Source organism: Amblyomma mixtum, chromosome 3 (assembly GCF_055824585.1).
Source record: "Amblyomma mixtum isolate Tamu chromosome 3, ASM5582458v1, whole genome shotgun sequence".
NCBI lineage: Eukaryota > Metazoa > Arthropoda > Arachnida > Ixodida > Ixodidae > Amblyomma > Amblyomma mixtum.
This window is the reverse complement of record NC_143014.1, coordinates 51,972,828-51,989,351: the sequence shown is the minus strand read 5'-3', so window position 1 is coordinate 51,989,351 and position 16,524 is coordinate 51,972,828. Positions and strand designations below refer to the sequence as shown.

At 48.2% G+C, this 16,524-nt stretch overlaps 1 protein-coding gene and 1 pseudogene across 1 annotated transcript; both read left to right on the top strand.

Annotated features, from left to right (window-relative positions):
• Nucleotides 1-2,335: 2,335 nt before the first annotated feature.
• Nucleotides 2,336-2,955, top strand: LOC149350183 (uncharacterized; annotated as a pseudogene).
• Nucleotides 2,956-7,499: 4,544 nt separating this feature from the next.
• On the top strand, nt 7,500-12,859 carry LOC149350182 (pfs47 receptor-like). Its single transcript, XM_089579158.1, has 3 exons — nt 7,500-7,602; nt 11,204-11,415; nt 12,458-12,859. The coding sequence occupies exons 1-3, from the start codon at nt 7,587-7,589 to the stop codon at nt 12,704-12,706; spliced, it is 477 nt and encodes a 158-aa protein (XP_089435284.1). The 5' UTR covers nt 7,500-7,586; the 3' UTR covers nt 12,707-12,859.
• Nucleotides 12,860-16,524: the final 3,665 nt, after the last annotated feature.

The following is a 16,524-nucleotide window of genomic DNA, read 5'->3' as shown; positions in this document are numbered from 1 at the left end:
GTCGCTATTCCCGCCTTGACCAACCTAGAGTGCTCTGAATTGAAACTGAGGAGCGGCTTAGCTGTTCTTGGGTTATATTCCCAATATGTTCCTGTGTCAAGGCAATTGACTTTCAGGTCAAGGAACTGAATAGAACCCGAGTCTGGTTATTCAGTCGTGAAACACAGACCCTGGCTCCTCTCTTTGAAAATCTTAATGACATCGGTAACACTCCTGGGGGACCCTTGGTTCAGAAACGCTAAAAAATCATTGACATAGCGAAGCACTTTCACAGCTAAGTCCAAGATCTTCATCCAGTTGTTAGATTGCGCTCGTGTCGTCTCTTGTTTCTTCCACTACGTCCTGTGTTTCGCGCTGCTTTAAGATGAAAAAAAAAAAGTTGCCGTCGAGCTTTAAGCCACGGCTTCAAATCCTGAAATACCCGCTGCGATGGCTTCATGGTTAGTGCACTCGGCTAAGCCCCAGGACGCAGGTTCGAGGCCGCGTTTCGGTGGAATCGAAATGCATGATGCCCGTGAGCTGTGCAATGTTTAAAGAGCCAGAGCCACGCAGCCCATGGGCCGCTTAGTCTCGTTAAACCCAGTTTACCAAACCAATCCTGAAGCGATACAGCATTAAAGGGGCACTGATGTAGCTGTAAAAGCTTATAACTTATAAGCAGTGCTTAGGGTTTTCGGTTTAGACCGAAAAGAAAAACTGATAAAGGTGTCGAATTCATTTTTTGAAATTTGGTGGTTTTTACCGGAATAGGTGGCTATTGTTCAGATGTACGCAACAGCTTGCTGGTAGTTGATTACGAATTACAACTTGTCGCAAGAGAGAAATAACGAAGTACGGCAGCCAGAATTTCGGCGAGGCAAGCGAGATCGCTGGATTAGACAATGCAGTTACATGCTTTGACATATTGTCCTCTACTTTAGACACGCCGGGTGAATTTCAAGAGTCCATCCCCTCGCTATGCCTTGTCTGCTAGCGTAGCGCCTTCTGCTCACAGACGGTCATCACCTTGTCTCAGCCGGTACTTGCTTGACATATTACTTCATGACGCTGATAAAATGTAGCCTCTCCCTTTGTACTCTGTAGATGGCGCGCGCGCAACACTTGTTAGCGCCGTAACGATGAGAAAAGTTGAAATGCCCACAGCAGCGCGTCTACTGGTCAGCGTCGTTCTGCGTTCTACCACTCCGTCTTCCTTAGTAGTTGGAATCAGTTCGTGCGGCTGATAATTCTGTTCGCCGAATTCCTACGCTTAGAGCAAGGTAGTGGCCTTTTGTGTTACGGAGATACGGGCTCATAGCCAGACTGACAGGTTGCGCACAGTCCACCGATGCATCGAGGCCAACTGCGATGTGTTCAACAGCCTCTCTCTCATAACACGTGCGGCCATGGCCGTGCCGAAGGAGAGCGTGCGCCGCGCCCAGACCACCTTGGATGCCCAGCTCGGCCGCAGTCGGCAGAACACACCTTGCACTTCGGTGGCGATAAACGGCGACGGGCTTTCCCTCCGGAGGCAAGGTGGTGCCCCCTGTCTGCTGAGACCAGAGCCTCACGTATCGACTAACAACCCTTCGCTTCCTCCATGTAGGTCACGGGCCAACTTTTAAATAAAGCCTGCTAACTGAATAGTAAGACTGACAGCACATAGTAGTAGCGCTAGAAACAGGGACGAAATGAGAATAGACAACACAAAGATAGTAAGACTGGCTGACTGACTGATGAAAGTTGTGACACTCACCGCCCCGCGTTCCTGTCTGTGTCGCCATCTACCGAGTTACAAGCAACTAGCTTTACTATAGTGTACTAGAATTAGAAGTAGTGGGGCGAGTGAAGCTCCGCGCCAGCGGAGCGCGTGAAGCAGGCGGCGCCGAAATCTCGGGCTGCCGCGCGGCGGCGCTGCTGCGCCTTTCACTTTAGGGTGCCTCGATGCGCGCGCTCCTCCCGCCGCCGCATCGATGCACCCTATTTCACTTGGCAGCCCCATCATACTCCGGAGCTCGCTGCGATAGGCGCCGGCTTGTTACACGGGGAGCGCGCTCTGCCTTGGAGTGCATTTTCAGCGTGCCATGCTCTGTTATGCTGTTTAACATAGGTGTAATTCCCCAAGACAATTCAGTGCACCCCGTGACTTTCTCCAGGAAACAGATAGGGGCCATCCACTGACCGTACGAGAAACGGAACACTTTGCGCGGCAATCTAAGCACGTGCACGCATCTACGTAGATTACGCGCGCTGGTTTCAACAAGATCGTCGCGGGCAAGCGTTTTTCCTCCGTACGTTAATTCATGTGCGTCTTGATTTCATCTCTTCTGCGCTGTGAAGCCCATGATATTACGAGATGAGCAAACCTCGGCGGAGGAACTATTGTTTTGCTCCTGGATGTAGGACCGGCTTCAGTGGAGTGAAGGATGCTCCGAAGTTATCATTATTCTGGGTTCCTGAAGACGAAACAAGGCGCCGCACATGGCAGCGCAACTTGCACCGTGCGGACAAGCCCCTGGAAATGACGTCCGCCGTGTGTGAGCTGCATTTTGAAGAGAAGTACATATTAAGAGACTACGTGCATATCATCAACTTCAAAGAGGTGCGCATACCACGTGGCAAGCCATCTCTTTAGCCAGATGCAGAACCAACAATTCTGCCCAACCTTCCCGCGTATCTGTCCAAAAAGCCCTCGCGCGAGAGGCCAGCAAGGAAAAGAACGTCTTCGCAAGTGCCCAGCGACCTGTCGGCCAAGAGGCAGTGCACACAAGGGGATATATCACCGATTATTACGTCCCAGAATGACGAAGCAGCGGAGTTATGTGAGCCTCGCGAGAATTATGCGTTTCAGCTAAGCGAAGTCCCTAAACCATCTGAGCTCTGGGCACTGCACAAGTTTTTGGAACTATATACGATGGTGTTGCTTTCGTCCACGGCTCCCTCAATTGTGAAACACACGCTATCAGCATAAACTAGACCAGGCTGAGACTTCTCTCGTTAAGGTGCCACCTGCAAATGACCAACACTTGCCATTAGTAGTCGAAAAGAGTGACTCAAGACTTATTTATTATATGGCAGGGTACGTGGCCAGAAAATGTGTCTTGAAACTTAACTGGGCGTCTTGCAAAGACATTCTTCTCGTGGAACCAAATGAGGCAGCAGTGCACCAGCTCCCATCCGAGTATACAAAACATTCTGACTGGGGTGGACTTTTCTACCCCTCGAAAGATTTGTACTGCTTCGTCGCTGAATTGGAAAATTTATTTACAGAATGCTTCAGCACCGGAGAATTGCACGCCAACAGCATCTCCGACGTGATATCGCTTGTGAGGCAAACATTAATTCATCTAATGCTGTTGGGTGCAGTGTACACAAGGAAGAGATCAGCATGAAGGTGGTCTGTTCCTATGTCCTTACGCGCTTGCACTTTCTCGTCAAAGGACTGAACAGCGAAAATAGCGCAAAGCGAAAAAGAGCCAAACTTGCTAATCTGAGCAGGAGTGTGTAAAATTCGCGGCAGTCAGTTCCACCAATGCAACTTTGCGTTTTCTCGGAAATATTTTGCGAATTATTGCAAATAAAGCCATTTTGTATATATTTCCAATGCAATCAGACTCTTCACATGCCTATGTGAGCTACAGTGAACGCCCGCCAGCCATACGTCACACGGAACGTTTATGACTTTACAAGAGAGGACTATCTGCCTTTCTTCCATAAATGTCTGATGTAAGATTAAACCTCGTAGAGCCCGAATAACTTCAGGAGCATACCTGCCTGATCACCAGCTACTCGCCGAGCTGCTGCGAGCGCGCGCTTGCCAGGTGAAGGGAGCGGCAGCGCCATCTGTCGGTGTCGGCGCAAACAGCTTCAGCCCGCCGCCTTCCCTCGACCCACTACTCCTAATTCTAGTACACTATAGCTTTACTACGGGGCAGAGGGAATCCTATGGAAATCCCCTCCGCTCTGCGGCGGTGTACCTTGCCGTGTTCGGTGCGCCATGAACGGTAGGTGCGCTGCGTGCAGTATATGTGTAATGAGCGGTAGCCTTGGCGATGTTTGTTTATTTTGGAGCGTGCGCCTCAGTCCAATACGGACAGGCTCGAGTCAACCAAGATGCAGGCAACAAACAAAAACACATTATTTAAAAATTACCGTAAAATCACGTGGCAATAAAATTGTGCGAGAGTTGACGTGCAATCTACACTTTCAGTCAGCAATAGGGTCCTGATTTCCACTGCCATGTAATCTTCCTCGAAGGTAGGAGAAAAATCCTTCCTTCCTAAAGGTCTGCCTTGACTGTGTGAGCGGTGCCGCTTCACACTGAGCTTGCACAGGACGGTGAAATCAGTTAAACTATAAGCGCCACCAAAAGCGCATTGCGGTTGTTCGAGGCGCATTCGCGGATGCACGCCAACTATAGACACTCATTCCTTCGAAACGAAGAGGGAGATAGAGATTTTCATATTCGTCTCGCGCCTGCAAACCAATGATAACGTATCAGCCGTGTTTTCTTACCACTGCTCGCTCACCTAAAGTGAATGGTGATAATATTGTGGAGTGTGAGAATGACGGTCGAGACTTTTATGTCCCATTCAGGCAACAGGCCATTCGTCGGGCACATTGGCAGAGTACTCGCGATTCGTTCCGCCGCAGTTCATCCAGGCAGGGTTCTCATATATCAAGTGCTAACCGGCCCTCGTGCACGTTCGTGACGTATAATTTCATTTGGCATTTTTTTTTAATGGCCAGAAAAAGAAAACGCCCTCAGCCAAAGCACTTAAAGACAAGTCGATGCTATCTTCGGCTTTAAGATACGGAGTTTCTAAGTCTGGCTTGGGTGTCGCGGCATACCACGGAACAGCTCAAAACAAGATAAAGCAATCTGCTAACTGCCTCCTGAGGTCGACGGTCGATGCCCGCTGTAAAGCCGTGCGACCGCCGGGATATTGCTGCGCAAGTGTTGTGAATTGGGCTTGTTGGTTACCGATCATATTTGAAACAACGCAAGGACGGGGCGTAGTAAGACACAGCGCTCGTGGTGTCTCCTTACTGCGCCCCGTCCTTGCGCTGTTTCAAATATGATATTGCTGTGGGCACATTGTTTCCAATCCGTTTAAGACTTACCCTTCCGGAAACACTGATCGTCGGAGAAAGGGCGGCGGTTCGAGTGAGATATCGTATGGATTACAACCGCGCGAACGCAAGTCATCTAGCACTCTGCTCTGACGATGGAGCGACGTGTATAATGTGACGATAAACGACGATAAAATTTCTTCCGTGACATGAGCATGAAATTATGAAATAAATGCGGTAAACACTAGTGTTGCTATAATCTCGGAAATCCATCAACGCTTCAGAGGAAACCAAATTGGTCCGAAACAAAAAAAAAGGGCCTATAATTACTGTCTATCATTATCAGCTGCCTCACCAGTTAGAGGCCTCAGTTCGTGAGTGTAAGATTAAGTAACTTTCATTAGGAGTCTTTTTTATGTTGTAGTATCTCCATTTTGCTTGGCGGCACTTCAGGTCTTATGCTGGATCTATTTCTTTTCTCTTTTGTCTGAAATGATGGTCGCCAGTAAAGGCATCGTTGTTTTACTGGACAGTAAGCATATGTCGTGCTATTTCTTTCGAGGGCCATTTGCGGCGACTTGCAGTAAGACTCTGCGTCTGACCGCCCCTGCTTCCGCCTCGCCCTGTACTTGTTAGCAACGCTTCCAGTGCTTTCCTTTATTGCCATTTTTCACTACAGCTCCTTCTTTTCATTTCTTCGTGTCTTTAACGCTATGAAATAAAGGTGTAAACATGGAACTGCAGGGTTTGCAAAGGTGTCTAGACAGTCTAGTTCGCGGATGCATTGATAAACTCAATTATTTTTTTATAACTGGTATACCTGCCTCAAGTATTACTGCCATTGATAGCCTGCATTTTCATGCTACTGTTATTTTTGCACTTTTGTAAAAAACAATCAACATCGCTTCTCAATAATTATTCATTTCCGTCAATCTGTATATAGTATATATCTATGGTATGTTTATTTGATTAGCTCCTGGAGTGACCCATGCAACACAAGAACAAGATCCCCACCAAGTTCATACTCTAGCCAGCTTTCCATATCAACGGTTTCAAGCCCTTCCTTTTCTAAAATAGACATATACATTTATTCATTTCATTACCTGGCCATTGCTGTTTTCTGAGTTTACCAAATCCTCAGGTTTTGGTGTAATGGTGTAAATGAAGTTTTTCAAACCTCTCGCCGGTCACCCTCATTGACCAACGCATGGTCAACAGTCAATCGCAAACTTATCTGCGACCAGGTTTGCGGGTGGGGTCTTGGCTGACTAGAAAGAACTCCGTCATGCAGATTATTTTTATTGAAAAAAAAAAGCGAGCAAATTAGTGTCATTTTCAGGAGATGAACGTTCTAGCGTAATGCCAGTCAGCGTTCAGTGGGTGTCTTGAAGCAGTTAACATTCTTAACGGAAGGAAATTTTTGTATAAAAAGCTCTGCCACCTATGAAGGCGAGGGCAGATGATCTTAGAAAGTATTGATTGTTCTACTCATAAGTGCGGCTGCAATCAGTCAGCTAGATTCGTAGAACTGATCAAAGAGGTTACCGACTCTTAAAAACCTTGATTCGTTTTTCCAAGGAAAGTATTTCAAGTGCCATAATGCACAAATATTGCATACCAATGCTCAAAGCCTCAGTGTACTGCGCATTGCATTAGCTTGAGTTTGATTACCAATAAAGGGTATTCAGCGCTCAAGACATTATGGCGACCGTCTCCATACAGTGAAGGTAAAAACATCTGCAGTACCGTTCTTTGCCGGCATCATAAAAGGGAGAGTCGAGATCTGGGCCAGTTGGCAGACCGGTAAGAGGAATCCAGCCAAACAAGAGACGAAGCAAAAAGAAAGGGAGGCGCGGTCGTGCCTCCTTCTTCTCGTCCGTCGTCTGTTCGACTGGATTCCTCTTAATTAATCGATAGAGGAGCTGATGGTAAATTCAGCGAGCGTCGATGGTTGGTTTGGTTTGATTTTATGAGGTTTAACGTCCCAAAGCGACTCAGGATATGAAGGACGTCGTAGAGGAAGGCTGTGGATAATTTCGACCACCTGGGGTTCTTTAACGTGCATTGGCATCGCACAGTATACGGGTCGCTCGCATTTCGCCTCCTTCGAAATGCGACCGCCGCAGCAGGGATAGAACCCGCGTCGTTCGGGTCTGCAGCCGAGCACCATAACCACTGAGACACCGCGGCTACTGAACAACGATGGTCAGGTAATTAAATGAACTAGGGCCCTGTCGAGATGTTTTGCTTGTGCAAAGCTATTGCCCACAGTTACTTTCATATCCTCTTTTCTTTATGAAGTTAAAGCATTGTGTTGAATCGGCACGCCCACAGGCCGCGTAGATTGGCTACTTCAACGTCAGGTCCACGTGCAGCCTTGCCGCAGCGTTGCGCCTTCTTACTACCATTGCCCGGAGAGGTGGTTATCTCCACTCCCTTTCCAACTTCTTATCTTAGTCGCCTCTATTTATGAGCGCCGTTCTGACGAGCTGTATCACTACTGCCTCTCTACGGTGGCCCTCGGCTGAGACACAATGGAAGGATACGGAGGTGAGTTCTGAAACTTTGCATTCTTTGTGCTTGCTTGTCCAGGCATCTGTGGTTAAGTATTCACAGCACTGCGCATTGGGAGCCACATTGCTCTCCAGCACAGTTTGCTCTCACACTCCTCAGTTAGCGCTGCTAAAGCCATCCACAACATTTGACTATCGTTTTGATCTCAATAGTGTTAAATTTTTTTCCTTGATAACAATGACACGCAGCTCTGTTACCTTTGCGTAACCGCCGAAATATATGGAAAATAAACGGGTGTCTCTTCTCGCAGTCGCGAAATCAGGCGGACGATGTCAGCGCACCTTAAATAACACCAAGCGGTCTAAATTGATCCAGAGCCCTCGTCCCACGTATACCCCATGCGTAACTTCTGGACGTCAAGCCCCACATACCATACTGTACCGTGACAACATACGATACCACACAATAATAATATTCCATAGTGTCGGGAACGTTTTAGGCCAGCATGTAGTGAACATGCCTTGATGGCTCAAAGAAGGCTGAAGGGAATGGTTCATATGCAACTTCAACCTGTAGAGGTTTATTTGCGGGGCAGAAAAACCTCGGTACTCCGTTACTTTGAAACTCTGCACTTTTGCACTATTCGTGCGCATGGACAACGTGATTCAAGTGTAGCCTATACAACCTCGAGCTGAACAGCAGACAGTCTTTGTTACACTGTCCCATCACCAGCATCGCCTTGTGTCCGCGCTCAACAACTGAGTCCTTTCGACTGCAGCACTAATTTCACCGCAGACCCCATTTACTGTAACAAAAGCATACCACGCGTATGTTCTCACATGCTGCCAGCCAACCAATGGAACACTCTATTGCAAGCCTCTATGCATGCCCTTGAACGCAACGATAGGAACGCCGGGTGAGACTATGGCCGGTCCCGTGAGCAATTCCTTATCAGCATGTTTCACTAGGTTTCCCGACCGGTATCGACTGAACGGTATTGTCCTCGGCTGCCAAACAGGTCCGCACCTTGATTCCACGTCAGCCTATGCCTCGGGTTGCAAAAGCTCAATGGTATGATAAAGCAAGCGTTGCTCAATGTGATAAAGCACCTGCACTTATGATGGACAAGCTTTCTCTGTGCTTTTTTTTTTTTACCCCCCTATACTTTCCTTTCTTCTAACACTGAATATGTGTATCTTTTTCTTCCACCCATCCCATCCCAACTCTTTTATTTCCGTCGATGGCAGACCAATTGTCCGATGCATATGTGGCAGCTTCTGCGGCCGCGGAACCCATCTTTTTCGTCCTTTATTATTATTTTGAATAAGTCACTATTACTACATTCGGTATGTTTTCTTCGTTCGCGGCGTATAGGGTGAACGCGTGAGATATCTGCGATTTCGGCTGGGGTCATAAGGCCAGATTATGTGTGTACCTTAATCTTTCCTTGCTCGCCTTGAAAAATATAGCCCTGAATCCTAATTCGATGTTTACGCTTTGTAAGTCTTCCAACTGGGAACGGTATGCAAAGTAATGCACAACATGAACCTCATGTTGTGCATTACTTTGCATACCGTTCCCAGTGCGCCCCAAACAGTTTCCCGGGCTAGCCAAAGCTAAGGTGCGGCTCTTATCAGTCCTCTCTCGGTGGGGTATTCGATTTGGGCGCGCCGCGCAGGGCGAACACGACCCTCAGCTGGACTCGGGACGCCGTGTTATCGGTTGAGCAGGAGACCGGCTTTAGTCAACAGTGCAAAGGGCTTTGGAGGCAACGGCGTGCGTGCGTGCGTACGTTGACACCCATTTCCTGCAATCCCTCGTTGTGCGGAGCACTAAATGACACACCTCACACGCGTGTACGGGCCGCCGCAAATTACTGTTTCGATTTTGGTTATTCGCAGTTACAGTAATAACAAGAAATCGTTGTGCAGTTTTCATTTTCATCGCAATGACATTTTTCCTTTTTTTTTCATTCATTAAGCATAGTCGTCCCGCACAGTAATACCACTCCGCAACACGTAGTGTTGGCCATCATCATTTAGTATCCAATAATTGGAAGCGCTTTTGCGCAGGCGCACGGATTTACTTTGAGTCCCGAGCCATACGTAGAGCCGTGTGGCAGACAAGCCTGAACAACGCCAGACTGACCACGATTACGCGGCAGTTGAATTTTGATGGAGTCAAAATTCTAGAGTCCCGTGTACGGTGCGATGTCAGTGCACGTGCTCGATATTTCCGGTGTTCTTCCCAACGGGGCCCCTCATAGCCTAATTCGCTTTGGAACGTTAAACCCACATAAACTAGACTAACCATGATTATTCTTCCATGTCACCCTGTTCGGAACGGGGTATCACCCCTTTCTTAAAAAAAAAAAAAAGCTTGGGGGTCGCTTACGCTTCGTGTTTTAAAGTAGAATGCGATAACCTTTAATTTCGCATAATTACCTATTTCGTAATCAGCATACTTATAATTACTCATGTACGCATCAGTACGCGTCTCCAAGACACGTCACCGAGTCAAAGACAACAATGCATTCACTAGGTCCCCCTTTATTCAGCTTGCCAACGAAACAATCCAAGGCTCCTAGGTTCAATTTCCGCCGGATTCACCCACATTTACTTTTTACTGCAACTCCTTTGCATATTTAAATGATTCCAAGACGTTTGCGACCAATCCCAATGCTCTAGCACTAATTTATCTGACTTTTTAATTGTTTTGCGTCCTTGGGGATTTTCGTGTTACGACGGCAACGCCGACGTCGGATTTTCTGCGATGCGAGGGCCTTAGCGTTAAAAGAGCAGAAGTGACTCTGGTATATCGCTGCACACGTGCAATTCACACGCTCTTATCACAGGCAATAAAATGCAATGTTTCGCCTTGACCTGCGTTGCCGCGTGGCTGAGCGCGTGAATGTGGGCGGCAGCAGTGCGATATCGCGACACGAATTGAGTCGCATGCAAGCTCAGAGGCAGTTTCTGCTTCCAAATATGTTCAATAAAGACGCAAGCGCTCACATACCATGGACGGCAGCGATTTACTATTTCTCTCACACGTTCTCTAGTAGCGCTCAGTTCGGAGTTCGCAACACCGCACTTTCCTTTGCAGCATGGATTGCTATGGTAGCTTTCGAAAACAACGTCGATTGCACGTACGAACGGAGATAAGTAGCACGTTAAAAATAGTCAAAATTGCCGGAGCCTTCCACGTCCCTCATAGCCTGAGTCGCTTTGGGACGTTAAAACATCGTAAAACGAAAACATAAAACGGAGATATGTAGCAAAGAAACTAATAAGTGCCCTTGGGAGCGAAACCTCGGGGCCCGGGAATGTGAAGATCCCATTTCAAAGGTGAAACAGCTGCAAGTAACACCCGTATTCCCGTTAAAAGATACGCTGACATCCAAAAAACAGAGCGACAGTTGAAATCGGTGAACAGAGGATAGGAACCTTACTACGAAAAACACGACAGAATTGAGCGCGGATGCTTCGTTGTGCGGAAGACAAAGTCCAAGGCGCTTCCCCTCCGATTTGGATAGTGCAACGAAATGCCAAAGTGCACAGGAAGTCGTACACCGAACTCGACGCATGCGCACAGTCGCGTTCGCTCGTGTTGATGTATGTGGCGCCGCACTTCGCAGCGCACACCTACCGGCCCGTGTGCGAGTGGGTCATGTGCTACGAGAACCGCATCCCCTACAACGCGGTGCCCGGCGGTGAGGACAGCGGCGAGACCATCTACATCGGCCGCGCAGTGCACAACGGTGAGGTGGTCCCGGGCAAGGTGGTGCCTTCGCACAGCTGCTGCTACGTGGCCTACGACGGCGCCGAACACAGCCACAGGGACTACCAGGTGCGCAGGCTACGCGCCAAGTCGGGAAAAAAGTTTTGAAGGGCTAGACTGATGTACGGCTTTTGTCAAAAGTATGGAGAGTATAGAGGGCTTGCTTCTGGGTCAGGCTGTGTGGCTCGTTATGCATCTCCACCATTCGAAATATCCGAAGGTGGAGAGCCGTCACTCTTATGAAAGTTAGGACTTGCGAGATGCTATAGAGACCCAGTATCCGAAGGTCCAGAGTCGGTCGCAACGTAAAACAAAAAGAAAGAGAAGGTGCAGTGAGACATTACAAAAGCAACTATAGTTTACCGGAAGGTTGGCTAAAGAATTACAAAAAAACTTGGTTATCAGCAATAGGCACAATTTCGGCAGTAAGGTGGTCCCATTTGTATGACGAAAGGAGATAAACGACTGAAAAAAGGGCTTTTGTGCCATGATAAGGACGGCGGAAATATTTATGAAGTTGAACGGGAAGCTTTACGGCGACATGACTGCCAGTCCGCGATTCGGAGCATCGATTTGAATTCGCAAGGAGCACAATGTCCGTCGGGGTCCAAACAGAACTCAGGACGTGAATCCAGATCGCCCACTTAAACACGCTCTTCGGTTCCGCTGAGAAAGAAAACTTGCTCCGGATCGCAGATTGGAATCGCAGTACCGGTGGGGGGAGGGGAGGGGGGGGGGGGGGGGGGCTAGTTCAACTTTCCCTCCGTTCATTTCGCAGTTTTCAGCCGGCTGCCTGCAATCCCCCCCTCCCCCCCTCGGCAGCTAGAAGAAATTACCTCGGATCCCTCCCGAAAAAAATTCCCTGATACGGCATAAGACGGAATACACTTGCCCAGTTCAATCTCGATAACTCAAAGGGATCCCCAAATTCACAAATGTTGTTGACGGGACCAAAGCGTGATCAGTTCGAATAAACCGGAAGTTCGAAATAGCGAGATTCCACGGTTTTAATACGCTGATGTGCTGGCTATTCGACTGTAATTGAACAGAATCGATAGAGTGGATATAAGCTCTTCTCAAAAGTCGGTGTACACTGCGCGCTCTGTCGCAGGCTCTGATCTCGGAGGGCACTCCGTTCGCCTGGGTGCCGGCCTCGGACGGCGTGCTTCCCACGGGGGCCGTCCAGGGCGGCGTGTGCGCTTCCGGCGAGCCGCTCTACATTGGCCGCACCTACCACGAGGGCACGCTCACCATCGGCAAGATACAACCGTCTCGCCGGTGCCTCGCCATTCCGTACGGGGGCGAGGAGCACTGCTACTCCGACTACGAGGTTTTGGTCGTACAGACGGTCAACTTCTGAGGCCGCCCCGCTCTGCCGTAGCCGCCGCGGCCACGCATGATCGACGCGTCGTGGGAACTGCTCCCACACTTGTCTCCGGCTAATCCTGGAACGACTGCTTTGTGATCTCGTTTTGCACTCCCGTGGCAATAAAGCTTACCTGGATGGTGTGTATTTCTTGACTTGAAAGCAAATAATTTGTGCCTGGTCTACGCGAGGGGGAGCTGTAGATGTTATTCGTAAGGAGGAGCGGCGTAGTCAGCAGGGGTTTATCTAGCTATCAACTTTGTTGAGACAGCTTGGGTGGCTAGACAACGAAAGCTTGGAGGTGTGGTATGACGGTCAACTACGCCGGTTATAGGGAAAGAGCCCAGCCTTCCCGAAAATTTGGGAGGTGTCAGGCTGGATTCCACTCCAGATGCCCCAAACTTTGCGATCCCCTAGCTTGTTTTTGGCGAAAAAAAAAAATCGCGTTGAAGCTGCCATCAAGTTTCCATGTAAAGCGTAACAAAAAATTGTGAAAAATAAAATCTTTTACGTTTTGCCATAAAATATTTTTTCAGGCAATTGGAGAACATTGCGCATCCAAATATAGGAACCTCATACGAATTTTGTTTACTTTTATATGAATAAAAAATATAGAAACTTATAAATTCTAAGCGTTTTGAATCTATTATAGAAATGTTTTTCCTTGCAGTAGTAATTAGATATATTTTCCTATATTGTCCGGAGGGTGCAGAAACCGGTAAAGATATTTCGGACCGCAAAAAGACGTAACACGTGTAGGAAATAAATTCCTACACTTGGAAAAACCGCTCTTTATTTCTCGTGGACAGGCGAGCAGGCACAGTGCGAAAGTTCACGCTCGCCGGCCGCGTTAGCCCGCTTCAGAACAAGACAGTCGCGGCACGGCGCTATTTACTGTATACAGTGTATCATATCACCCCTCCAATCCCCAGTCCTTTCTCGCAGTAACTTTCCCCCTTTTCCCCCTCCCTGCCCACTAACTACCCGTTACTTCCCACTGGCTGCAGCTCAAGTGCTTCTAGTTACGATACCGGATACCGCGGCCAGCAAAAATCTTTTCCTTCCTTTTGCATTCCATTTTAGTGCGCAGCTATTTGGCGCCCATTCCTGGCTTGCGTGTCAACGTCGGCGACATAGCCGCAGAACTATAGCCAAGCGAAGAGCACGGCGAAGGGTGAAAGTAGGGCGATAACGAAGGGAGGGCGACAGTGAAAAGACGGAGGAGGGGAAGGGAGAGAAAGGTGGAAGCGTAAGGTGAAAGTGGAGCATTGGGTACGCTGGGGCCATGGCAAGAGAGGTCGCGCTCAGTTTGAGCCGGCTCTTGTGTAGTGACTTCCTAAACGCGTTTACAGATAGTCGCCATCAATTGAATGTGCGCCGCAACCACCTGCGCAAAAGCGACTGCGGTGGATGCAGCAGTTGGCAGATACCCCAGCAACCACTCCGTTTCAGGCGGCACACATTGGAGGGTTTGTGAAAAACGACGCACTGCCTTGCTCGAGTGAGGCGATTCCTTGAGTAAAGATTGCACGTGGCTGATTATGTTCGAATCGGCGTAAGATTTGCCACAAAACTGATAGTCGCCACTTTAGTCAGCCATGAGTGGGCAGTCGAACCGTCAACCAGTGCGGAGTCAACGCCATTTGCCATGGGAACATGCACGCGCTAATCTGAATGTGCGGGCCACGTGCTGCTTGGCCCGCTCTAAACGAAGACCTTCTTTTGTGGCTTTAGCGTTCCTCCTCAAATCAATGAGACTACGTCCTTGCAACGCGTTCTCGCCAGGAGCAGCAACAGCGGGAGAAGTCGCCGCAGTAGGGCAAGGGTTGCACCGCGCCGCTCTACAACAATGAGGAGCATGAAATCACGCGACCCACATATAGGTTTTTTAGATAAGAAAGTGCTCCTGCACCGGAATGCGGAGGACAGGTTGTGCGCAGAGACGAGCCACCTGCTTCGACAGCTTCGAGCCGAGTGTTGGAAGAGCAAGCCCGTGAAATGAAGGCCCTTGTGGAGCAGGTGCTTAGTGAGAGCAGAGCGCTGGCCGACCGACTCAACGAAATATCGCACTGTCAGAACGCCTCCACAGAGACGCTGAAGAACGAACTGTCACAGGCAACACGCCAAAGCCACGACACTTTAACACAAAGCATTCGCGAAATAACCGCGTCTATTGAGGAGATGAAACGGTCAACAATCCACACTGTTTCCACTGGGAAGGGCGCACTGGAAGAGACACTCAGAGGCGAGTTAGTGAGTGTTATTCGAGAGAACGGTGAGAAATATTCACGGCTTGCAGGTGCCATCGATGCTGCAAAAGCTGAAGCGAAAGAACATTTCCAGAAGACATTGGACAGCTTTGGCCTCGTTGTTGGGCACAATAAGCTACAAGTGCAGCACTGCGAGTTTTTTGTAAAAGGTGTGGAAACACTCAAACAAGAAGCGTTGCAGGAGGGGGATGCCGCTTATTCCAGCGAGCGGGTGTATCTTCGCGGCTACTGCATGTCACCTGGAATTGCTCTGTGACAATGCATCTGTGACCCTTCATGTGGGGTTACAAGTGCACAAGGGGGACATGGACGACTTTATTCAGTGGCCACTCGAGCACCGAATCAGGCTGAGCGTCGTGCACACAGGAGGAGGCGCAAAATGCCAGCTCGAACGGAAACCGTGGCGATTATATCCAGAAACACAGAGGCCTTTACAATCATCTAACGAGGCCGTTTATTTTGGATCCCCGTCCCTTAACCTAGGCGACCTCACCCGCGACGGCTACGTGCACGAAGACCAGCTTCGAATAATATTTGAGTTGCTGCTGTGAATCACACTGGCTCGAGAGACAAAAGAGCACGTTCTTATCTATAATGAGGAGCGTTCGTTCAGTGCGATAGTTTAGAGGCCTTGTGCAACAAAGCCGCAATGCTTCGGATTGTACTCTTAAAGGTAGCTTAAATGTTTTCTGCATCAATATATGTCAAAATCAAGCTGCACTCAAATTTTGCATTAGGGAGTACCGCAATCATCGGTAAAGATTTATGAAAATAAATAGCAAATAATAATAATAATATATTTAACCTTAAATTGCATATTGAAATGTTTCTAGTAAAGATACAGAAAAGGGTACGTTGCAAAAGACTGTTCAATTACATTAATTTAAAGCAGTTTAATCGGAGCACTTGCTGTTTTAAACAAGAAAATAATTTAAAGTTGAGCATCTGCGCCGTTACCCGGCGCCGCTCCATGCTCGCTCTTCACTGCACGCTGCAGGCGCCGACAGCGTGCACCACCTCACTATGCAATTTACGGCGCCATATGCAACAAAAAGCTCTTTTTCCCAGGTTTACAATTTTATTTCTGACACGATATACATTCTTTGTGGTCCGAAACATTTTTATCGGTTTCTGCACCTTATGGGCAATATAGGAAAAAAGATTTGATGGTACTGTAAGGACAAATATTTGTACAAAAATTAAAAATGCTATGAATTTGTACTTGCTTCTATACATTTATTTATAAAGAAATAAACAAAATTTGTATGGGGTCGCCCCATTTGGAGGCGCAACGTCTTCCAATTATCTCAAAAAATATTCTGACGGTACGTAAAAGATTTTATTGTTCACAAATTTGTTTGTTAAACTATGCTTCACTGCGACCGTTAAGATGGCGGCGCAGACGGGAAAAAAATTTTTCGATAAAACAAGCTAAAGACCGTTTACCACAGGGACGCGATAGACTGACTTTTCTTTAAAGAAATCTGAGGTGGTCGAGCGCAAAGTCTGGGTCATGGACTGAGCCTCATTCGTGATTATAGC

What these genes read in the sequence shown, in the direction of transcription:
- LOC149350182 (XM_089579158.1), top strand. An exon ending in ACAGCCACAGGGACTACCAG is followed by an intron (nt 11,416 to 12,457) that starts GTGCGCAGGCTA and finishes GCTCTGTCGCAG; the next exon opens with GCTCTGATCTCGGAGGGCAC.